The following is a 24,954-nucleotide window of genomic DNA, read 5'->3' on the forward strand; positions in this document are numbered from 1 at the left end:
TACTTGTATTTACAGTAAGAGATAGTGTCTCAGGAGCTGAGGGAGCTCAGTCACCTGCTGGGAAGTAGTAAAAAGGGCCCAGTACAGTTTGCACATAAAGCTCTGGGGCAGGAGGTTGTCAAGCATACGCAAATGCTTTCAGGTCAGTTGAAGGCTGAGATCTGTGTGACCTCTGCCTGAGTTTGCTGTGTTTGACCATCTTCTCAAAGCTCCAAATACCAGGGACAGGTGCTGCCTGTCCTTTACCCACGCAGCAGACTACTGCAGGTTGTGTCCATCCTCAGTATCTGAAAGGCTTCTTCCTCATTATCAGGTAAAGATGCAGAACCCCAACCTGGACAGTGATGGAAGAAGCATTACATGAGAGAAATTTCCTGTCAAGTTAAAGGTGAGCAGCTTCTGGTTGATCGGCTTGATCACCGAGTACAGTGTTGAGTAATACACGATTCTAGCCTTGTGCCCATAGCACAGCAGATGCTGCAAATAGAGGCTGATATGAAAATCATGAGTTTTAACACTGCTTATGTCTTGGTTAGATCGCTTTTAAGGCAGTTTGTTATTGTCTAAAGACTTCTGTTTAGCAAACATTGTGGGATTAAGCATAGTAACATAAGAGTCCAGTTATATCACCACCTCTCCCATAGATCCCATTCGTACAAATTTCTACAAATGTGGTCTTGAAGAAGATAATTTTCTGTTCTAACTGATTTGACAAAGGAGACTGAATAAAGCTGCCCAATGCTACAACCATTTGATGTCAAATCAGAACTTAACTCTGGCAGAACTCAGAAATAGGTAGATTTTTGATAAGAAAGACTTGTATGTCATTATAAAAAAAAAGGAAGAAAGTATCAATCTTTCTGTATGACTGGAAGAATATAGTAATGTAGGCAGCACCATCCACCTTGTCTAAAACAGTCTGCTAATCTTTGATCTAAAGTGCATCCTTCTTTATGCTTAGGCTGTGGAAAAGGAAGGTTCCTGTTCAGTACCTCCTGTTCTGGAGCCCTGAGGCTTAGTTATATTTTTACCACCATTTCAGCCCTTGAGATTTCTTACCACAACTGTTGCCTTTCTAGATAAGGCGGAACTCTTTCTAAAGCCCGCAATACTGTTTTTTTTAATTTGAAGGGCCTCTTCTGGGAAGCAGAAAGATCAACTTTGGAAGCTTAAAGTACAGACTAAGTATGTTCAAAGCTTCCCACTTGGCAGCGATGAACGCTACCACTGTGGCATTGTAAACTGTTTTTCTGCAGCATCTCTTTGAACACAGCTGAACACAGGGAATACTACTATGGAATTTGGGAATAATGAAAAGAATATTTTTGTTACTGAAACAGTAGTGCTATAATACTGGCCAAGGTCATGTTGTTACTCCAGTTGCTCTGTCATGAAGTTCTATCTTTCAGCAGTTTATAACCAGTTGATAAAGGGTTGGGATAAGCACAGAATCTTACTCTACCAACCAATTTTTTTTTGTAGACAGCCATGGTCACAAGCAGTCGAGCCACAGCACTTAGCCCCGTTGCCCACCTGCATCCCTAATGCGATATTCTGGTAAACATACACAGTACCTTAGCCTTTAATATTGGAGCAATGGATTAAAGTGTTGGATACTGAAGGAACCAAAATCTTGACTTCTTGAAAGAATAGCTTATCCATGAAATGTTTTTATTGTAAAGGGATATACTAGCGTTCTCAATGACATTGAACTCTCCTGGCTCATGACTTCTGGGTGCTGATGTCTGCTGAACGCTCATTTCCTATTGTATTCAGTGGATTTGCAATATGGCAATAAATGGGAGTTAGCGGTGTTTTGGTCTTCCAACCTTTACACCATAACACTGAATAATGTTATAATTTTGTGTTTCAGATGTGATACGGTCAAATAGTTGGCATTATTTCAAAAGCATTAACAGCTAAGGCAGATTCTCAAAATGTTTTGGATACAGCCCTATAATGTTTTTTCCTTTTTCATTTAGAAAACAGTGCTGTAGCCATAACACAAGGAAACCCCTACAAAAGAATCTGGTCTGTTTATGTTTTAGAGAGGAACTTCTAAAAATGGAACAATAAAAACTCAGAATAAAACCTTAAAAACTTTCTTTAAAAAATTTACTTTGTCAAAATAGAAATATATTATATCAGTTGGTAAGAAGTCCTCCAGTTAGGTCTTTCTGCAGCTTTTAGTCTGAGTTCTTATGTTTTGTCAGTGTTATTCAGTGCAGATTTACTGTCAAAATAGATACGGGTAAACCCCTATAAAGAGTATATATTTGGGTTGGTTGAACAATTTAGTCTATGCAGAATAAATAGTAGGAACCTTGAGACAACTCTTTTGACTTTGGTGGCTTCATATCAGTGATATATATATGTCTACGTGAAATCCGTAAATGATCTTTCCTTTCCTTCATTGCTGTAGATCTTGATGGGGGATTACTGCAGGCTTGACCCTTGCAAATGGCAGATTTTTTTTTTATGCTGATTAACAATATTGCTCCCAGTTTACCTGCACTCTACGTCTAGCCAGTCAGCATCTTTTCCTGTACAAAACAGAAAAGAATCTCCACAGCAATGATATCTGTTTTGCTTAAGTACTCATTTCAAACAGTTCTGAGGACTCTTACAGTATGTGAATCCTGTCCTCTTATTCTTTTAATGTGCATGAGATTGTTTTTTCAGTTATATTTTTTACACTTGATGCATTTCTATGTTTTGTGTTCTCACAGATCACTGACTATATTAAGGTATGCTATATTTATGCCAGTGCAGTGTGAATGAATGACCAGCTGCTGTTCACCATCAGAAACCTTCTGGCTACATCGATGCAAAGAAAGTTTTGGAAGTGTATAACCTTGACATTTTTAGGTTTAGTTTTGCCTAGATGGGCAAAGAGAAATAGCTGTCTGTAGTTATAAAGCTGGAATCTGAACAGTGAAAAGAATAAGCAGAGCTCTGGGAAACCTCTGGAAGTGAATCTGAAAGTTTGGGTCAATTAGAAGTTAGGGAAGGCAATGGCTGAATATTAGAAGAATAGTTTGTTTTGATTAATTTTATTTTCTGGGTTGATACTTTCTCATAGAAGATTGCAATGAGGAGATGCTCCTGCTGAGAATGTGAGTTTGGACAGCCTTGGTTATCCCAAAAAAATGTGGTATGTCAGGCCTCTGGCATGAATATTTAGAGAAAGTTGGAGGTTTGGAACTGAAGTTTTAGGTGAACTAGAGATGGCATGTTTTCAAGGGTAGCCAGGCACATAGACATACCCAGTTTCTAAAATACATACCAAAGGCAATGGCCAGACAGGCACAGTATTGAAAGTTACTATTCAATGCTGCTTAGTAGTTATTTAGAATATGGAATAAAAATCTTATTCACTGAAGAAATGCTGCAAAGAGATGCACAAAGAGTCTGAAAATCCCTTGACAAACATTTATACAGGAGGTGATGATAAACAAACAGGACCTAATACCTAACACAATGCTTTTATAGGACATGTTTTATTAACAGCTTTGTATTTTTGCTCTGCCTGTCAGGATAATCCTTTATTCCCAAACCTCTCTTTGCAGATTTACTGTAAAATGTAGCGCTCTATTTTTAATCAGAGTATGGCGAACGAAGGGAGACATATATCCAAAGGCGTTAGCAGGTAATACTCAACATCTCTGAAGGCACATTTATTGAAGACTTCAATTTGACTGTGAACTCATGCTTAAATGGCTATCTTTGTTTTGCTGTTGATATATCACGATATTATTCTCATACACTGCTGCAGGCTTATTCATTGTCTGCAAAGAGCAGTATATTGTAGTCCTTTCACATTGAGAGTAAAGGCAATTTTTTTCTACTTACAACTCTCAGATAAGCCAAAAGATAATGTATTATTTAGGAACATGGTGCAACAAATTCTGCTCTCAGAATGCCAGCTGATAACACTGTAACTGACTGTGCATATGCCTCTATGCTCAGAAATGTTATGTTAGTGCAGCAGACAACTGGGAACATTTAAATAGGTCCCCATTTTCACAAAGGGAACACTCAACACTTCCTGAAACTCAGAGTTTCAGGTATCTCAAAAGAGGAGACAGCTAAAATAAATAGGACATTCCTGAAAATGTATGTTTCATTCTTTTAGAATAAAGTTTAAAAATATTCAGACTTTGCCAAGAATATTAAGACTCATTTTGAAGGCTACTCTGTATGGGTAAATACACTAGTAATATAATGAGAATGATTGGTATGAGTTTCTTTTAAAATTGTATTTTGACATATAGAGACATGTAGGTGTAAATTCTGCCATTAGCAGGTCAGATTTCCAAGACTTTAAGAATCTTCCTTACATTCAAGCTATAGTTTAAGTAGGAGCATATATTTCAATATAATTCATTTGTTAAATGAAGGGACCTAGAATTGTGAACCTTAATAAACTTGGGTGAACTCCCGGGATCCATTTAAGCTTCTTTTTACAAAAGCTCCCAGCACAGCTGGTCTCTGCAACCTTGTGAGATAGTTGAGTGATATTGCTGCATTAAATGGGAGATGGAAATGGAGCCTTTTTCAGTAGGACGTGGTTAGTTTTGATAATATATCTTACTATATGTTTTGTCAATAATTTGCAAGTGTTGTATAAGCCATACATATTCCTGGAATAAATCAGCTGGTAGTTATCTCTGAGGAGACATCTTAATCTTTTCTCTGAAAATAGAGGGACAGATTATATTTACATTAATTTGAATTTTAACTGAAAAAAAATGAAAGCAGGTCTGATACTATTGCTGTGAGGAGAGGTGGAAGATTATGGAAATTCCAGTTATTATGAAAACAAAGATTGATTTTTTTAGAAGACTTTTACTACTATTATTTAAAAATTGTCATTGTTCTGTTCCCTTATACTCTGTAGATATACGAGGAGTCTTGGTCACCATTATGAGAATTTCACAATGTAAATTACAGAGAGTGCAATAAATCATTGAAACATGGTATAATATGTAGACAATAATATACAATAAGAAGGCTGTACAGATCTTGAATACTGTCTTTCACCATGACTAACACTGTAATGCATTATGGTAGAGCAAATGGTAAATATATTAGTGTTAGTTATTTGTAGTTTATGTTATTTTTACATATCTTCAACTTAATGGATGATAGATTTATTCATATTTTTAAACCAAAGTGTGGATATGTTGGTCTGTAACATATAAACTCAAACAGTCATCTCTAGGATAAGACTGACTTGATCAACCTTGAGGAGTTGAGTTGCATTTCCCGAACTACTGGTAGGAACTGTAGCCTATTCCACATAGCTAGAGTGGGCACAAATTGAAATGCATGTGAATAAGATTCAATTCATCCAAATAGTCTCAGAAATCACATGTTCCTCTTTATTATCCTCTGAATGCCTCCTGTTCAATTAAATACATTACCTGCTGGATAATAATTTTATGATGAAATGGTTAATTGGCAAAAAAACCACAATCAGCTTTGGACTGTTATTTGCTTGATCACTGTATTTTTGACCATTCCTGTCTTCTGAGAAGGTTTACCTACACAGCAACTCGTAGGTTACGTAGGGAAATCCAGTGTAGTCTCTGTGACCTTAAAACAGCCATTCATATATTTTTCATTTCCTGTAAGTACTTAGTTGTGATAATGTGAATAACTTTATTTCTAGTTGTTTAGATTAACTGATCTAGCACTATGCTTTGGATTTGAACAATCGTGGTAAATCTGGTTCCCTAAAGCACTGGGGAATCACACAAAAATGGTTTCAAACTGCCCTGGGATGGTCCCTGATGTAAGTTCACATCAATTGAACACTTAAAAGCTAGTGTGAGACCAGTCTTTCTTTTCTGTACTTACAGACATAGTTGCAGCATTTCACTGGCTTCATCCTTTTTTCTGTAATTGACGACGTACCAACCCATTCCAATGAGTCTCTTCACAGAGAATCATATCATTTTTGTACTCACAATACAGTTTCGTTTGGCTTTGTGAGCTGAACCCTCCAAACTAGCATGAAAAATACAATCTCTTTCTTCTAAGTTTATTACAAAAAAAGTGGGGATAGATGCAGCACAGAATTGCCATTCAGGCACAGCTGCAAGCATACTGGGGGTAGTACACCAAGCAAGGTGGTGTCATTTGGAGGAACCCCATAACTCTCTCAGCAAATCCAAGGCTGCTAGGATCCATACAAGTATCAACTGGCATGAATTACCACCACCTTTAAATACAATTATTTACAAAATTACTTAAGACTAAAATGACAAATGCTGGTAGCTAAGGACAAAATTTTATATTGAGGTATAATAACTTATAAAGACAGTTAAATATATTCACTAGAAAGAGAAATCAGAGCCTCAAGATACATTTGTAATTAAAGATGTCTATTTAAAGTTCTAACTCAGTTTGACCACACACTTATAGCTTATGAAGCTGATGCCAAGAAATTAAGTGGGAATTGAGAACCTAATAGCTTTATAGTAAGAAAAACTATATCCCAGTTACAAAATCAAATTATTTGGTTGGTAAATCTGCCTGGCAGATCTGCTGGGATTCAGAGGAGATCCCCAAAGAGATGAGCATTTCGCACCAATAATGAGTGTCTACTTTCAGTGTCTGTGGTAAAATCTATTGTACAGGTGGGTAAAGAAGAAGCACATGCTTGTATTGAATGGTATAAATACTTAATATGAGAGTCAGCCCCTCACTTGTGGTCTTGTGGGCCTTCCCACCTCGGGGTAGTACTAAGTAGCAGAAAAAATGCCATTGCATCCAATTAAATTGCTTGTGTTAGCAAAAGCACTTGACAATATTCATTTAAAAATTACCTAGAGAGCTAGACCAGATCAGGCATCTAGTGATCTAAGTCCTTAGACTAGACACGTGACTACTGCCCGCCTCCTTTTTCTCTTGCTGTATTCTCAAAATTGTTCCTTAATCTCCTGTTATAATAATCCAAACCAATTTGGTCGACAAGATCTAATGAGAATATTTCTTCTCACCCACATTTCTGTTGCCACATAGAGCAACTCTGGTGCCAACTGACAGTGAAAAAGTGGTAAATCTCAGAAAGATGGCTGATAGTGGTGGAGTATATCCAAACTGTAATGAAATTGATTGACATTATGGGACATAAGAGAGATGTCATGAAAAAGAATCAAACTGTCACAGAAATAGAAAGCCCCCACATTGCACATGGATGCCTGCATTTTATGTTTATACAGTACACTTGTACCCTAGTCCTTATTTTGTCTGCAAGCTTTTATCTATGCTCTTTGTTAAAACTCCAATTTAGTTATCTTTAGCTGGTATTTTATAGCAACAGTCTGACACGAAGACTGTGTTAATCAGGCATCATTTTGTAAACAAGGAAAGCATATGCTATATATAGAATAAACGATAAGGAATTGTGAATTACAAGCCTATTTTGATACTGAGGTTTTCTCTGGTGATCTCACGAACCATGGCAGTGAGTTCTAAATGGATTATGAAGTAACCAGAACTCAGCAATAGCATTACACTTTTATTGTTAAAAGTGGGGTTTCAAAAAAGCACACTTGGCAGGACACTACATTTAAATTAGATACTCTTTGTTCCAGCTTCCTATTTCCCTCTCTTTTCTCATTTAACCTCCCTTGTCACTCATTGCTGTCTGTGAATACAAGTGACTATGAAGTAATTTAAAAAATAATATAGTGAAGGAGCATATATAAAACAATGAGTAATAAATTAATGGCTGAATGATGCATCAATGCAGGTAGATTTTGTAGTATATTCACATTAAAATTAGAAATACATTATTTATGACATATTTGTGTAATAAATGCACATTTTTAGAGGAGGGCAAAACCTGCCTTTATAGTTCTTTCTTCAACAGTGAGGAGGATACTGCTAATATTTATTCACAGGGTTTAAAAGGAATAGTAGCGAAACAAACTCTTAGGAAATAAGGATGGGTCTGACCTAGGTCCAAACCCATAACAAACTTGGGAAGAGTTCCTTGTGGTCTGGAGCCCCTACCAGGTAGCCAAATACTTCCTTTGTGCTTGTAAAACTCTATTAAAAAACATATAAATAAGCCTTAGAAAGCTGTAGGAATTTAGTGATTGATCCATAGTGATTGCATTCTAGTTTGATGGTTAATATTGTAAAGAGAGTACTAACCTGATCTGAAGCCACGTGAGCATTGGTGTTGTGCCCCCACCAAATACCCAGACTGTGAAAAACACAATAAGCAGTGCTGTTGTAAACATCATTTGTTTGGGTTGGGATGCTGTGTCTCGAATAGCCAATGCAAATGCTATTGCACCACGTAAACCTAAAAAAAACAGACAAGAATGATGAACTTAATGTGATGGAGAAACAGAATTTTTCCCTTTTCAGCCCAAACCCAATTCCAAAGGCAGAGGAAATTTTCAGACCATGATCATACTTATAAAATGCTGAATTGTGCTAATTGAAAGGATGGTGTTTAATGCAATGTAAGCAACTTTGCAAAAGCAGACAATGAAACTACTCTCATATTCACATAACAATCACACATTTGTTTTACATCCACTGAATTCTTTGTCTTAAATAATTACAAATTAAATAGTAATCTGGACTTTATGCATGTTAAAAAAGGAATCTATTGCCTGTGTTGTTTTACCGGTTTCAGAGGGACCACTCATGAAATCAGGTGCAAGTGAGAAAGAGGGTTGGCATTAAAATCTGTACCCAAATAAGGCTACCCATTTCTTGCTTGAAAAAATAGAAAATTTCTTTAAAATTTCTTTAAAATCTTTCAATGTGCTAAGAACAGTTAGAAAAATTATGACTTTAACACAATGAATAGTTTTTAAAAGATGATTCTGAATATCTAAAAAGGGGATGCAGAATAAATGTAGGTTTTTAGCTCTTAGTGTACTTGAAATATTATAATAATTGTAAAATACACCTACAGAGACTGAATAAACAAAAACTTACAAATGTGAAGAAAACAGCTAACAGTGAGTTTAAAAAAAGCCCAAATAAGCTAACTAAATAGGTCCTCACAGAGTGACACATTTAAAAAAAGAGGGGGGAAAAAAGCCCGCTAGTGCCTCCAGCCCTCAGGATGCATAATACAAATGATACTCTAGATTTTCCAATGCTTTTCATTTATCTGTTTAAATTTACTTTATTGTTTTCTAAAAAAAATTCCACAAAATAAGTGTAAAGAGCAAACCCATTACATGTATACAATACACACTGAATCCAAAAAGTACTTTGCAAGTATTGAGAGATTAAATCTAATAATTAAACCTCTTGTAAGGCACTGATGGTATATGCAGAATCATTTAATCAGCTGCTAAATGCAGCTATTTTTGAGGTAGAGCTCTAAAGCTCTTTAAGATTACATGGCTGGAATGTGAATTATTTGGTATAGAAGATGGCCAGTTTATCCATAGAGAACAACACAAAGCCATTTCTGCAAGGAAGTACCAGACTGTAGTTACGCTAGCTTAAAATGGTCAGTGGCAGCAGGTTTAAAATCTCTGCTTTTGTGAAAATAACACTGCAGTCAACAAGTGGTCTTATCCTTGACTTTGCTTTTACGTAAAAGACATCTCTAAGGATGCACATGCATTACTATTTTCTTATGGAAAAAAGTATCAGCTCATTTTAAACATGATCTGAGGAGGGAATGAACCACTATTGAAATAATTTTTTCCCAGTGGTTATAGTGGTAATCTAGATGACTAGCCCCAGATTAAACGCTTGAATTATTGGTGGCTACGTTTTGGTGGAAAACAAGGCTGCTTTCCACAACTGCATCACAATGGTATGTGCAATATTAATTCTAGAACATCTCTTTTTGTAAGAGGGAATATTAAAAAAAGTTGTTAATTAATATGTCATTAAGAGACTCTACTTCTTGAGCACTGGACTGGGTATTTCTTCAGTTTAGAGAAACAGTGAGTGCCTTCACTGCATTTTTCATTTATAAAAGTCTCAACGTGATCTATAACAGCTAACTCAGTTTCAACTAAAAACATGTCTAAAGTAAAATACATAATCAAACAAAACATTTGCTTCAACTAAAGCAGTGGGAAGCAGATGAATACAACCTAAAATGTAAAGACTCAAAGAGAAGCAAGGAACACTATTATATATATCAAAATACATTCCAGGTAACAACATGAAGGAAGGGAATTTTAACAACCTCAGAAGTTGGTAAGATACTGAAATAGACTGAAGATCAGGAAGGTTAGGTTTTCTATAACACACCTCAGGGAAAAATACCAACAAAGTACAATGGAATGATTGGCTCCAATAGACTTTGGTACCTCAGCTACACCTGGAGAGAGTGGCACAGTAGAAGGAAAACGCTCTGATGAACCATTAGCAGAGATTCTCTCCCCTCATCTTTCAGAGATGCCGCACTGACAGCAGCTCCACTTCTGTGCTGTGATCCACTGATCCTTTGGGCTCTATCACAGATTTCCTACCAGATTTTTCTGCTAGCTGTGCCAGCCATTAGGGATTCATCTTTAAGAGATATTCTTTAATGTGTCAGGGCCTCCAAAGAAAACCACCCCCAGAGTTAAGCTTCAGAGGCCCACAGAACAGAAAAGGTGTGCCCTATTGGGCTGTCATCCCTCCTTTGCTCACACTCCACAAACACACATCCCTCTGAACCCATCCCTCTGAAGAGCCTTTGAGGGCAGTAGTGTTTGTGGGTAGTGCGGAGAGAATCTGCCAGGAAAGGATACTTTCTGTATGTAGATCTGGTGTTTTGGTTTCAACCGTAGTTGTCTGCTCTTTTCTTCCTTGCTTTCTTTCCTCTTTAGCTGATTTCTTTTCATATCTCTCTTCTTGGAAAAGTTCACTTCGACACTTCCCACCACCATGTATGTACGAGTGTGCAGATGTAAATGCCTTTACAACAGCTGCCTGTACACAGTTTTGTTTTTCTTCTGCATTTGTGTTCCACCCTTTCAGACTCCACTGCTGCTGTAATGTCTTATATTAAAAGCAACCACCCCTGTAGCACCATGTCCCACAAGCCTCTCTCTTGCTGATTTATATGCTGTAGAGAAGAGGAAAGCACAGTAAAAAGTATATAGAGATATTGGAAGAAGAGTGGAGGGTGCAGTACTGTACCTGTGAAATAGTTGCCTGCTGGTCATGTGGCAGTGATGCCCAAATATCAAACATGTTATTGTCATTAATAAGTCCATCTGGATCCATTCAGTTTCCTTTCCTTTTATTTTTATTACCAGTTAAAGGCATCATAGCAGGGTCTGAACTGAAATGAGGCATTTTTCATGCAGCATAGACCACTAGTGTATAGTGATAGCTCCCTTACAATTTAAGACATTAAAATATTTCTTTTTCACATGAGCAGAGACTGCTAGCCTGCTCATTTTAGCTGATGTTGAACTTAATTTGAGAAGCCCAGGCTTAATTATACAAGAACTAATCTAGTTTTGATTTACAATGGAATATTATCAGGAATCATGATTAAACATAGTGTAAAAGGGAATCCACCCTCTGTAATGTGTTGTTAGAGGAGTGGCAGAAGCAGATGAAGAATGTAATAAATCAAAATGCTACATAATCCACTTCCAAGCCTAACTTTTCCACCTTTTCTCAAATATATTAATGCTCCTCAAAAAGTAGAACTTAATGACTTCAGTAGAATTCTTTGCAGAATAAGGTATACTCAAATGCTAATCGACAATGCACTTGCCTGACCTTAATTGATTTTTTCAGACTTTGATATTCGTGGTGATTATGGCAGTAAAACTCAGTAAAGAAAGCAGTAAATGTTTGGTGCATTTAGTAATGATAAGATGGAAAACAAAACTAACTCTAAATTTGTTGTTTTCTACACCTGAGTGTGTGATGCTGTGGTGAGTGAAGCCCAGTTTTCATAGGCTTTTGTCTAGAACCTGATGCTATACAAGAATATTGCTGCTGATCTTCTGTAGGCAATGAGTCTTCCTCCAAACTCAAATTCAATGTCTTGTTTACTCATATCAGAAATGTGTCTCTCTTCTGGCAGTCACTGTCTTCTCTGTTTATCACTATATACAGTATGATCCATTTATAGTAAATAAGAATGTTATTGGTAACTAAGCACAAATCTTAGTGCATATTAAAAAGTACAATTACACAGAAAATCCACATATCCGAAGTGTTCTGTGAAGTGTGAAGTTGCTGGCAGTGTGAGAGGCAGTCAGTCTTTATTGCTCTACTCGCAGATGATGCTATTTACTTTTTTATAACGTTGTAAAGACATTTTTGTCTACAAAATACAGTGTTTCTTTGAAAACAGTCAAAAATTACTTTACTGAGTATTTTAACATTTACATTTTAGAAGATTTCGATAGCACTATTTTCAGTTCTCAGCTGCCAGATTGTACTGGAAAGCTACCGTGAGACTGAGTTCTCAAATTCAGTTGTTGGCTGCAGGCTACTTGCTGTTCCTGGTTCTGCAGAGAATGAAATTTGACTGGAGAAAACGAGGACAGAAAAGCTGAAGAATAAGATATATTTTAGAAGATTTTTAATTCTATACTTTATCTGATGAAAAATAAAAGCAAAATGGAGCCCAGAAACTAGATAATTAATGATATGAAGCTATTTTTCATGCTGTTGTCTAGTTGGCCACCTGCTAGCTTTACTAGAGTGATCTACATATACATCTTGCATGGCTAACAATTGTAGGTGAGCAGGAGGTCTGAAAGCCAGTTCCTAATGGATGTATGTCATCATCTCTCTGACATTTTCAGTGGCAGCTTTTAGCAGAAGGATTGAATGGATATAGCAGTGAACTACTGTGTTGCTCTCTTAGAGAGATGGAATTATATAGGCATAAATGAGGCACCCTGATGTGGAGTACTCCTGATGAGGAAGCTTGAAATGTGGCGCATTGTATTTTACTTGTTATCTTTCTAAATAGATCAGCGTACATCAAGGCTGTCAATCAAGAACTTTTATCCATAAAAATTGGGAATAGGTTTTTGTATAAAAAACAGGAAAATGAAGAAAAAAAAAAAGGTGCTGACTTTCTAATTTTAGAAAATTAATTCATGAATGGCATTGTGGGATCTGTGTTTCTGTCTTTTACTGAACAAATATTCTTAGCTTATAAGTGAGTTTTTCCTAACCAGCACCAGAAAGTCAAGTGGAGGTATTTCTAGCTTGTGCAAGTCCAAAAACACAGAATCCAGCTGAGATACTAACAGTTCAGGGGATGATGCACAAATCAGAGTAAAACATGGCTCCCTCTTCTGGATTTTTTTTTTTTTATTCTACAGTGTTAACCAGAGTTAAAAATCAATAAAATCTGAATTTGGAAAATAAAGTACTCAAATATCAGGCTGGAATACATATGAAAAGGTCTGTGGAATTAAAGTCTCCTAGTCTCATGTTTCAAAGTAAAACTGTTCTTGAAGTTAAAGGAATTGCCAAAGACCATGTCTGATTTGAGTATTACTGCTAACACCTTTAAAATTGGATATTTATTTGCTGGTACATAAGCATACTGTCAGGTATACTACATGTGCCTCTAAAACAATACAATATAAAAACATGGTATTCCCAGACTGTCATGGAAGTGTAGACAGATGTGGGACAATGGGTTGAAAGACTGGCTTCCTGGGTGATAGGTTTCCGAAAAGTTAATTAAAATAGGTCCAGAGCACAGTGACGTTGATGAGAATACATCCATTTGCTTCAGGGGCTTTGAAGAGACTATCTTGAGTTTTAAGATAACGACCTCTTTGTGATAGATGTGGCTTTTTCTAGGGATAGATGACTATCTTTGTCAGTTGTTAAATGTGGACAGGAAAAATACCAAAATAGCACTTACCTGAAAACATCATCATGTGCTGAAAGTTCCTGGGAATCTTTTGTTTTCGACCCAAATTCAAAAGGAAAGACAGTGGGTATATGTTGCAAGCTCTTGCTACAAAAACTGCCACCTACAATGTAAGATGTTGAGGAAAACAGTGGGGGAACTACTGACAAAACCAGAGTTAATTTAAGCCCAATATTTCTCCAAAGTTATTTTAAAAGTGTAATTAAAATTAATATGAGATTATTTTCCTTCATATTTTACACGTCAGATCCTTCTGGTTCCAATTACATTATAAAACTGCAGTGGCAGAGATTGTCTTCCCCAGACATCCTGGTTTTATATTCATCATTATATATTCCAATTCAATCACTCTACTTTTACTCATCACATTTGTCTCACATGTGACTTCATCTTCAGTCCTTCAGTAAAATGCCCATCATCAATTGCAGAGATGGCATTATCTCCTTGAGCAGCAATTTGCAAAGAATAAATGTGCTTTAGGACATGGTTACTTTCTTATTTCCTGACAATTCATATTGTCTATATCCAGCACTGTTTGCTTTTTTTTCCCCTTTTTCTTTGAAGATTTTTCAAAAGAAGTTCTTTATTACTTCTCTGCGGAATGATCACAAAAGTTGCCTTAATTAGAAACATGAGGCTATTTCAGATTAAAAAAAAAGACAATCAGAGTTCCTCATACATGCTTTTAGCAGGTTCTGTCCTCCCTTTGTCTTGTGACTCTTAGGGCTCAATTACTGGCACTCGTAGTCTGAGACATGCTGTGGACTGTAGAACAGATCATGTGCCTAAGAGACTGGTAAGAAAAAGAGTCTGTCTTTAATTCTTCCATGGTTACTCAACAAATCTGTTGCTTACTTGTACAGTGGTATCGATTCTTTTCATGCTGACAATTCACACAATGATTTTTTTAGCTCAGAGTAGCAGCCCTTTGCTTATCACTTTTTGATGAACTGTAATAGCTTTGAAAGTTGGGATCATACTGTTCACTTGCAGTAATTTTTATATGTAATTTCCAGATGAATAATAAGAACTGCATCACAGCTCCCTTCGCTACAGGTTGGGTTAGACGGCAGAGAATCTTACCATCTCTTATGCACATGATGATGTAAATAATTCCGTGTACACTAGAGATATCAAATACAAAGAAGGAAAGATTTGAGCAATGCAGAACTGTTTGCTTTTTAAGGACTTAATATAATTTAAGTAGTTTTGGGGAAGTTCTGCTTATGGCACCTATCTGTCTGGAGGCAGGTCTATGGTTTGTGGATCTGTGCTGGCTCAGGCAAAAAGATTTTGTGTGTCTGCACCTGTCCCCACAGATGTGTCCCAATACACATCCCAGTTTCCCACCCCACTTGTAAACCAGTGGCAAAAGTTCCCCGGCTGGTTTAAAGCCATTTGCCTTGTAGCAGATCTGCAAAACAGCAACTGTCAAAAGACTGTGTGCTTGTGGGCATTGAGCCAGTTATTGAGACATACATAATGAAGATGATTGCCTTTGGACTTGACAAAAAATTGATTTTTAATATTTAAGGAACTGATTGGTTTGCTTGCTGTCTTTTTTTTTTTTTTTCACGGAGCACACATTTTTTATATATATCTATATAAAATTATATATATACACACATACATAGAGATATACTTCTTTAAAGTAAAGGATACCAATGCACCAGATATAAAAAGAGGATTGAAGATATGATTTTGAAATGTGAATAGTGCAAGTCCCATGTAACAGAAGATGACATTCTCAGCCAAAAAATTCATGAACTCGAACAACTTAAACGAGAGAGAAAGAACATAATTATGACTCATGTCCGTAACTAACTACTGTTTATCACCAAGTTCCCTTGGAATACAGAACTGTTTAGATGAAAGGAACAGAAATTGCACCTATTTCAAGGGTGGATTTTAAAACCGTCTAATTTGCTATACAGTATATGTGGTGTCTTTCAGCTTTAAAAATCATAGTTGCTTGCATGTTTTTGTCTGATTTGTGTATGAAAGCTTGACATAGAAAACTGATAAAATACATAAACAGCAAGTAAGTTATACAAGCTTCAATGCAAACTGCAAGGAAGTTGAGGGAATTTAACTTCACACATGTTTACACAGGTGAACCTAGGAAATGGCTCAGATCCTGATTACACAAGTGGCTATGTGCAATGCAGTACTGGGTATGGGCACAATATTGCCAAGAGAGAGAAAAAAAAAATCCTAAATGCACTTTTAAGAATCTGTGCCTTTAAAATATAACATAATCTTTTTTATTACCATGAATATTACCCTGCAGATGAAAACTTTTATTGCACTGTATGGACATCAATATAAATTACTCATTTCAACCCAAACTATTTAAGATATCATTTAAATGTATTATAAAATAAGCCTAAAATACATGATTATGGTAGGATTTCTTCTATGAAAAAACAAGCAAAGCCAAAATATTAATTTGCCTTGAAGAGATGTTCTTGATTGCATTTGCAGCTGATTATAAATAAATTTTTGTATTTAGCCACATCTGGAAAAAATCAATCACTGCTACCAAATAACTACAGAGGAAAGAAAAAGAGGTCTTTTCACTTCTGAAGTCACTTTTGGGCTCAGGAATCTATGCTAACAAATCCTGATGCAGAATTAGGGCTGAAGTTTGTCAATCTGTCTACAACCAGTCATACATCACTATCTGGAATGTTACTATGGAGATATTTTATTCATCCTCAACGGGCTTATGTATTTTCATAATATGTTTGTGCTTCTAAAAATAAATATCCAGTAACAGTCACTAAGATCTAACAAAGGAAAAATGAGAGCTGTCAGAATTATTATTTAAAACAAATTTCAGAGGCAAAATGGCATAAACCCCAGTAGTATAAGGGAAGATATTTCGGAACCCGTGGCAGTACCATCAATTATCCCAAGCACACATTCCATAGCCCCCATTTTGTGCTGCAGTGCTGAACAACATGAAAACAAACACAAGAAATATTTGTAAGTTAGTATACTTGAATTATTTGAATTAAATTTAAATGAGAGAAACCAGTTGTCCAAAAAACTCAAAGTGTTGGATCTTGCAACCCATAGGAATTATTATGATAAATCTTTGCGTTTCCATTTCGGGAGCAACCATAATCCCACTTCTTTGTGGGAATGTCATCTGACACATTTTTCTAATGCTTAAAAAAATGTATCAGGAGTGTCATGACAGGATTTACATATATATATAAAATATATATTTGTTTATATATAAAAATCTTTTGAGGGAAGGGTACTCCTATGAGAAGCCACAACTGCATACTTTAGTTGTTGGGTTAAGATAAAGGTGCTCCAGAGGTTTTAAAGCTGAATGATATTTCACTCTTCATTTACAAAATCTCATTCAAGACTTAAAGAAATGTAAAGTAGATCTACTATTGATACATTTTAGAAACACAGTTTCTGAAACCAAAGTTTCTTTCTTGTATTTCCCAAACTTTTTGTTGACAGACGTTTTTTGAAGGAGAACAGGTTTTGCTATATCATTGCTTTTGCTGTATACTCTTTCTCAATAATCTTCAACAGTAAATTCAAGCTTTTACTCTTGCCTGAAATGCTTTCATGACATTACTGTTTTTAAACTTCTCACCCCTTGTCTCCCAGCAATCTGGTCAAGACGCAGTCTTTACGTATTTCTTGTAAATTCAGTTCAGTGCATCTTTTATATTTCCCTGTAACTGTTCTCTGGCCTCCTTTTCTGGCTACATGCATCCTGTTTCTTCCTACTTCAGTGGAGCTTCAAACCTCCAGAATAATTTCAGTAAGTGATTCTTGAAAAGAAAAATCCTTAATTCTTGACTATGTGTTTCTAATCAACATGGACAATATATACTTCCTTTGCTCACTGGGCCAATGTTTCCTGTGCCACCAGCATAGGCTTATTAGTTTTCTTAGTCTGTATTTACAGGGTATGTAACACTTTTTAGCCACAGCGACTATGTCAGATACATGCAACACTGTAATCTATTGCAGTTCTTGAATCATAGTGCTGGATATCAACTGCTTTGTTTGCAAGAGCAAATACAATCCAAATCCCTTTTTTTTTTTTTTCCTGTGAATTTTAGTGCTCAACTGTGCTAGGTTTTTTTCCCCTCTTATCTCTAGTTTCTTAGTATTTTGATCTTCCACTATCAGAGCACTGCCTACTTGCTAGAAGATTAAATCTGGACTAGTTTCCTTCCTTTGTGTAGCAAAAATCCAGGTGCTATTTCAATACCTAATTTAGAGTAGGTTCCTTCCTATTCCAGGCACAGCCATGATATGGTTTCTTATGAAAGATTCAGCTCCTTAGAATGGTAAAGCCAGCTTGTTAGCTTCATTCAGAGTCTTCTGTATTCCCCATATAGTTTGCTCTCTCTTTTTAAAAGTATATCACTCATATGACACATTTATTCATGGAGTGCAGCCCATGCAAATTTCTCACCCTGAGTTAACAAAAAAAATATCAAAAAATATCAAATGCTTCAGAACTAGTTATTGTCACAAAAGAAGTGATATCTGAATGCCTTTTCCTGGAACATAACGCTTGTAGATATAATGTAAAACTTATCCACCGTCCTCCAGTCTTCACTTTCATTCCTGTATTCAGCATAGTGTTTTATTTAGTGTTTCTTCAGCTTCTATGTTTTGTTCAATAGTAATACAGAGCCCATGGAGATACTCCATTAAGCACTTAACTGGCAGTGTTGTGCAGTGTAAATCCCATCAGAACAAACCAATTTATTCTAAAGAGATCTTCTGAAAACCATGTTAAGAAACAGCTTCCAGAGAAGCATTTTCCCAAATTGTCATGCCTTTCACACAAATGTTTCTGTCACTACTTTAAAGATGAGATGTCAAGACTTTTTGATGAGAAGCAGAAGAATAGGAGGAATAGGTTTTCATCTGGAAGTCATTATTTTCTGGGACACCTAAGGAGTTCCAAGAAGAGTTGCACCATACACATTAGCCTCTGAAAAACATCCTATTTTGTTTGAGTTGCCATAAATCAGGTCCGTGGGTTGCTTAAATGCCACTCAAAAATTTCCCCTATATATGTACTTGCAAGTAGGATTACTTGCATGGTAAAAAAAAGGTAAAAAAAGTTAGGATTAGAATCCTAGATATCGAGTCCTTGGAAGTATTTTGTCTATAATCATAAACTCACTTCCCTTGCCTCCTGCACAGAAACTAACCTCTTTCTACTCTAAATGAAATTGGCATTAAAGTGCTCATATGCTGCCATTAGTTTCCCCAAGGCTACCAGAAAATTATACTAGAAACTGTTTTAATATACACATAGTAATAAGACATTTTTTCTATATAAAAGTAAAAAACCTCATTTGTAATGTGCCATTTCTAGCTCTTCATGAAGTCTCTAAATCTGCTTATAGCTTTAAAGTAAGAGTTGTAATAAATCACCAGTGTCAACACATTGCAGAGTAGAGTATTAATTACAAAAATACCAGTTCAGAACGAATCCAGGCACTTGGTTTTTAGGTGTTTAGCTCAGTGAGTTACTGAAACTGGTATTAGCTTTGTTTTGGTTATTTTTTCTGTAAAAACTGCATATTACAAAAGATTTTTATTAAAAATATCTGTTAAAATTGACATAATATTTATATATTAAAAACCACATCATTCACCAAATATGCTTAGGTTTTCTATTATTCTCAGCCATTGTAAGTACTAAGAGGGATGTGCAAAAAATCAGTTTTAATCTGGGACATTCTTCTGGAAAGTGCCGCTTGCAGTTCCATCTCACTGGCAGAGAAAAGACTGAGTCCAGGTTATCTGTGTCTTAAGCCTTGCAGGAACCACTAAGTTTATCTTATACTGATATTTTATTTTAACTCAAGTGAAAAATTTTATATGACATAAAAACTGTATTAGTTTTATCTTTTGAGCAAGATAAGGAAAGTGCCTTCTTTTTTTTTTTTCTCCTTTCTTCCTTCCACCATCACAGTTAAGTTCAAGCCAATTAGAGAAACAAGTTACGCCAAAATGGGTTTTGCAACTTGATCCATTTTATAGAACTACTTAAATTTTCACTGAGTGTTAGAGAGATTATTTAGGTAAGTAATTAGTGCACCTGGAAGATGGGACACACTAAGTTCCAATCTCAGCTGCAATAAAAGTAGAATTCTTTAAAGGAGCATCAAAAGGAGAAAATGAATATATTCTATGCCACAGTCCCCTTGTGGGTGGGGAGATGGAAAATGTAAGATTGCTCAAATCCTAATATTTTAAACAGCATTCTTTCATGTCAAGGGAATAATGTTAGTACGAGGGTATTGCATAAAAGCTGAATTACATCCACAACTTATTTCCAGCAAAATTCAGTGAATTTTACTCACTGATGGCAATATTACATTCTTTCACTTGATTTAATACCTGCTGAAGGAATGTCATGCACCTCTTGCAGGTACTTGCAAGCCTTCTCTAGTTGCATTGATTTTGCTAGCAATGTGGAGGAATGCCACCTGTCTAGGGGTTACATCTCACAGTGGTATATTCTTGCATGATATCAAAATAGAGAGAGTTTCAATAATCCAACAGCAGCTAGGAAGCGAGGATGTAAAATTGATTATAATTTTTAAGAGCGATTTGAAGGTGACAGAGAGCTATTAAAATCCCAAGCAGTCAATGTTAAGTGATGGTTATAAAATTTATTATATTTGAATAATGCTATTTAATTAGAACACAGCTATCAAAATGTTCCATGAAGTCAAGGATATTGATAAATCAATAGCTGATGAAAATTGCTTTTCCCTAACTATTTTGATTTAAAATGCAGTGAGAATTCAGACTACTGTAATTTTTGTGAGATTGTAGAAGCATTTATTATAACCTAATTGCTTTATTTAATCTTTCTCTTTTGATTAGAGGTTTCAAAATCAGAAAAAGAAGGTTTGAATTTGAACCTCTTGCCTGAAAACCTTTATGCAGCTATAATGAATCTTCACAGCATAGTTATACAATGCTCATTTCTAGAACAACATGGTTAGATGAAAGAATCAGCAAAAGTAACTTAAATTCATGACAGAATATAAACTTACTTATGGTGCTGATTTTGATATCTAAGTGTATTTGACTGTAAACTTACAAACACACAGGCAGACAGAGATTCTTACAAGATCTTTGATGTCCTGGGGCAAAATTCTGGCCTTTTTTATCAGTAGGCTCTGCTACTGAATTCAATCAATATCACCCCAATAGATTTATAGAAGGCATACAGTAACTTTCTATTTCCCTATAGAGCTTGGAAGTTTAAACGATTTGTAAGGCCTGAAGAAGAACTGGGAAAGTAAAAGGAAAAAGAAATAAAGAAAACAGCAGCACCAAGGGAGAGGAAAGGCCAGCAGTATTTTGCATTTGCATAGTATGGATTATTCTTTCTAGTATAATCTACACACCACTACCAAAGTTCAGTTTGGGAGAAGCTGGATAAACTATTGGCACAGAATACACTTCTGACTAGCAACAGTAAAGAAAAAGTGTTGGCCCCAGACATCAAGGCAAATCCTTTCTGTTGTTAAAAATGTCATAGGTCTTGAATGGCTTTGCTGGACAAAAGAAGTTTAAACCAAAAATGTTGAAAATTAGGCAGCTAAATTAGAATCTTTTTCTTGTTCTAAACTACTTGGAGCAATGAAAATCAGAGGGAGAATGAGTTAAAAAGTAAAATATTCAGAACTTCTAAAAAGGTTTGACCTCAGGGGTGAATGGAAGTTTAGTTTGGTTTGTATTTACAATGAATCTGTCAACATCATTAATTACAGGATTCAAATTAACCCTCAGAAAGAACTTTTTTATTCAATTTTCTCAATTAATTGACAAGTAAGTGACTTTAAGATGCCAACTACTCATTTCTTATATGTGTAAGACACGCAGAGCAGTAGAAACTTTGGTGTGCACTTGTGGCAGTATAGCAAGATTCAGAGCCTCATGATAATTTATATGTTGTCCTCATGGAATTTGGATCTAGCTGTAGAAAAATTAATTATTCTCTCATTATTCTTGCTAAGTTGTGTAGGAAAGGGAGTTTCTGCAAACTTTGTTGTTTTTTTTCAAACGGATCGGTTTGTAAGAGAGGGAACCTTTTTAGATCACTATCTCCCTTTCCTGAAGCACATCCAACTTTTGCTATTATACATCAGGCATTAAGTTGTACCTAAAAATAACCCAAGAATGACACCTTACTGGAGGGTATCGCCAAAACAGAGAGGATGATGCTGTTGCTCCTACAGCATGTCATCCAAGTTATTATTTGGTTCACAAACTAGACACAACTATTTTCAAAATGCTTATTTATCTTAAATTCCTGAACTGAGATGTTGCAGGCACAAAGGAAGGAGGAATCTTCAGTGCTCTGTTGTGTCAAGATAATGTGCTCAGGGATTACTGCAGTTTTACAGCTCTCCACATTTAGCGGTACTGTATTATTCTGTAAGTATTAAGGAAGGGTTCTGCTCAAGATGGGGCATAACAGATTGTGGCTGGAAAATTGTTTGAAGGGATATAAAGAACTTTTGACTGATCAGCAATTAATGGTGATACTAGAATCATTGTGTTTAGGGATTAATTTGGAAATTTTTGGGAATGTTGATGGCTGTTCCGTTCTCTGATAGAAGGATACTTATGGTAATGGAAAACAAGGCTATGAACAGCCTGTGCTGTCTAGGATTAAGCTAGTATTCTTATAAAGCTGAAATCAGAGAATAAACTATGTGTAGAAGAAAAAAAAATATGAAAAAGCTGCAAAATAAAAATAACTTCAATAAAAATGAGGCTTAAGTTTATGACCTATTCTGAAAAACTTGAAAGATACTTTCTTGGAAGGCATCTTTCTGGGGCAGTAAATCACCAGTCAGGTTGAAGGAGGGGCATTATCCACTGACAGTTAAGAGTTATGTGGAACAGTGGTTAAAAGAAAATAAGCAAAAGAAAGAAACAATTTGTGACTTTGCCAAAGCCAATTTCAGCTAACAAAGGAGAGTTAGATGCTTTAAAACATGACTGTTCTTCTGGTCAAAGAAAAATAGTAATGTTATCAATGTAATCTAGTTGTCTTTAAAATTGCAATGAACTAATAAATCTTTTGTGTTTCTGCATTTATGTTAGAATTAGAGGAACTGCTGCTGATTTTTCAAAAGTAAAACACAAAATCAATCTCATCTTCCTCTTTTCACCCCTCTCAAGTGTTTTTTTTCCTGTGACTTGCCGTCACAGTCCTAACCTCAAGCGATCAATTCAACTTCTAAGGACGACAAATGCAATTTATTCCATTTCAATTTGCTGAGAGGAAATATTCTCTAATATTAATTCCTGAAGTGAGTTCATAAAAACAATTTCCTTCCTTGCCAAGTTTTGGGTGTTGGAAAGAAATTCAGTTAGTCTTTGACATATTAGGAACTAGTAACCAATATGAGGGCCTTTAACCTATCAGGAAGAAAAAAAATGGATTCTTATGAAGTCTGTGATGTCTTTTCTTCATGCTTTCCAGCAAGAATCAAGACTGCAAAAAATTATCTGATGCTCATGACTACAAAATTTCCATTTCACTGCAAATACAACATACTACAGGACCAATACTTCCTCTCTTTGGACCTCTTCTACAGAAATTATATTGCAGCTTCTCTCTACCCATATTAATGCTTCCCCTTAGAGTCTGTAAAACTACTTCTGTGGAAAAATGCTGTAGAACTGTAAATCAGGAAATACTCTATTTTATTTTAGCTTAATCCAGAAAACAGTACCACTATTTGCATGTGTTTTTCTGATGACATGCTGTTTTGTTTTTATTCAGTGCCTAATCTAAGATAAAAGAGTGTTTACTAAATAATTTCTCTACTTTCTGTGCCACAGTTATTTGTTCAAGGTTTTCCATATATATACTGTTTTGTTACAAGTCTGTTTATAGAGGCTGGAGGGGAATGGACACAAGACCTTGCCTCTTTCTAACCTAGGGAGAGCATCCTCCTTCTGAGAACTGTTTTTGCTTTAACTGGTGTTGAATAGCATGAGATCCTGATGATATTAAGCTCCATTTATTATTCTTAAAGTCCTGTTACTGATGAGCTAACTTTGAACTACATTACCTTGGCAGAGTGCTACCCTGTAGTTCTATTGGGCAGTATTATTTGCAGTGACTCTGCAGATTCTAGTACCAGTTTCTGAAGCAGGATATTGGATTAGTAGGTCCACTGATCTGCTGTTATATGTTTAGGGTGGGAATTTGGGGAATTCTTTGTTTCATTTCTACAATCATCTTTAAACAGCTTCCCTGCCTCTTGATGTAGGTTACTATTCAAGAATTGATGATTCATTTGGACAAAAAGACCAAGAAATGTGAATAGCAGCTATGTTTTTGTGTGCCACATTTTTTTCTTAAGTATTAGAGTACATGGCTTTTCTCATCTAATAGTCCTCTACACTTAAAGATATGATCTAGAGTGCAGACTGTACGGAGGTAAGATAAATGACACAATAGAATGTGAGGAGGATTTGCTTGAACATTAAGTGTGAAAGGTCCAGTTTCTTAAATACAGAAAATGTCAGATACTTGCTGGTGGTGTACTTTTTGAAAACAGTACAAAGGACCATCTTGTGGATAATGCACAAGAAAGCTCTTGTCAAATACAAGTTAGCTTCGAAGTGGCTGCAATCTTGGTACTTCCACTGTGGTGAAGGGCTGTGTAACACCCTGAACTTGTATCTGTGAAATACATCAAAAAATTGCAGGTGAAATAATTGGAGAAGAGGAAATTATCAGTGCTGTTTATATATGCATTTTACATAGCACAGAGTGTATATGTGGGCATGTGTGTATATGTCTGCATACAACAATACGTGTAAAAGTGAATGGAGATGAATATGTAGTATTAAACACAAACAGGGCAAAGATTAATAATGTCAAAGCTACAAAAGCTACAGAAGTTGGATGTCGTTAGGGTGCAAAGAATGAAAAGTGAAATCTTGCCCCCAAAGTAGGTGTACAGAAATGCAAAGTGAGCCTGTGGCTATTTGAATTCAAATGATAGTCTCATAATTAATTTCAATGGGCCAGGTTTGCATCTGGCTATAAT

At 35.8% G+C, this 24,954-nt stretch overlaps 1 protein-coding gene across 1 annotated transcript in view; it reads right to left on the reverse strand.

The window, feature by feature from the left end:
- SLC9A9 (solute carrier family 9 member A9) overlaps window positions 1–24,954 on the reverse strand; it is a 210,680-nt gene that overhangs the window by 78,659 nt on the left and 107,067 nt on the right. Inside the window, exons 10-12 of the mRNA XM_059822852.1 lie at window positions 15,518–15,631; window positions 13,847–13,958; window positions 8,170–8,323 (exon numbers count right to left, since the gene is read on the reverse strand). Of these exons, the coding sequence (XP_059678835.1) occupies window positions 8,170–8,323; window positions 13,847–13,958; window positions 15,518–15,631 (380 nt within the window). The remainder of the gene's footprint in view (window positions 1–8,169; window positions 8,324–13,846; window positions 13,959–15,517; window positions 15,632–24,954) is intronic.

This window comes from Gavia stellata, chromosome 11 (genome assembly GCF_030936135.1).
Source record: "Gavia stellata isolate bGavSte3 chromosome 11, bGavSte3.hap2, whole genome shotgun sequence".
NCBI classification, from domain to species: Eukaryota; Metazoa; Chordata; class Aves; order Gaviiformes; family Gaviidae; genus Gavia; species Gavia stellata.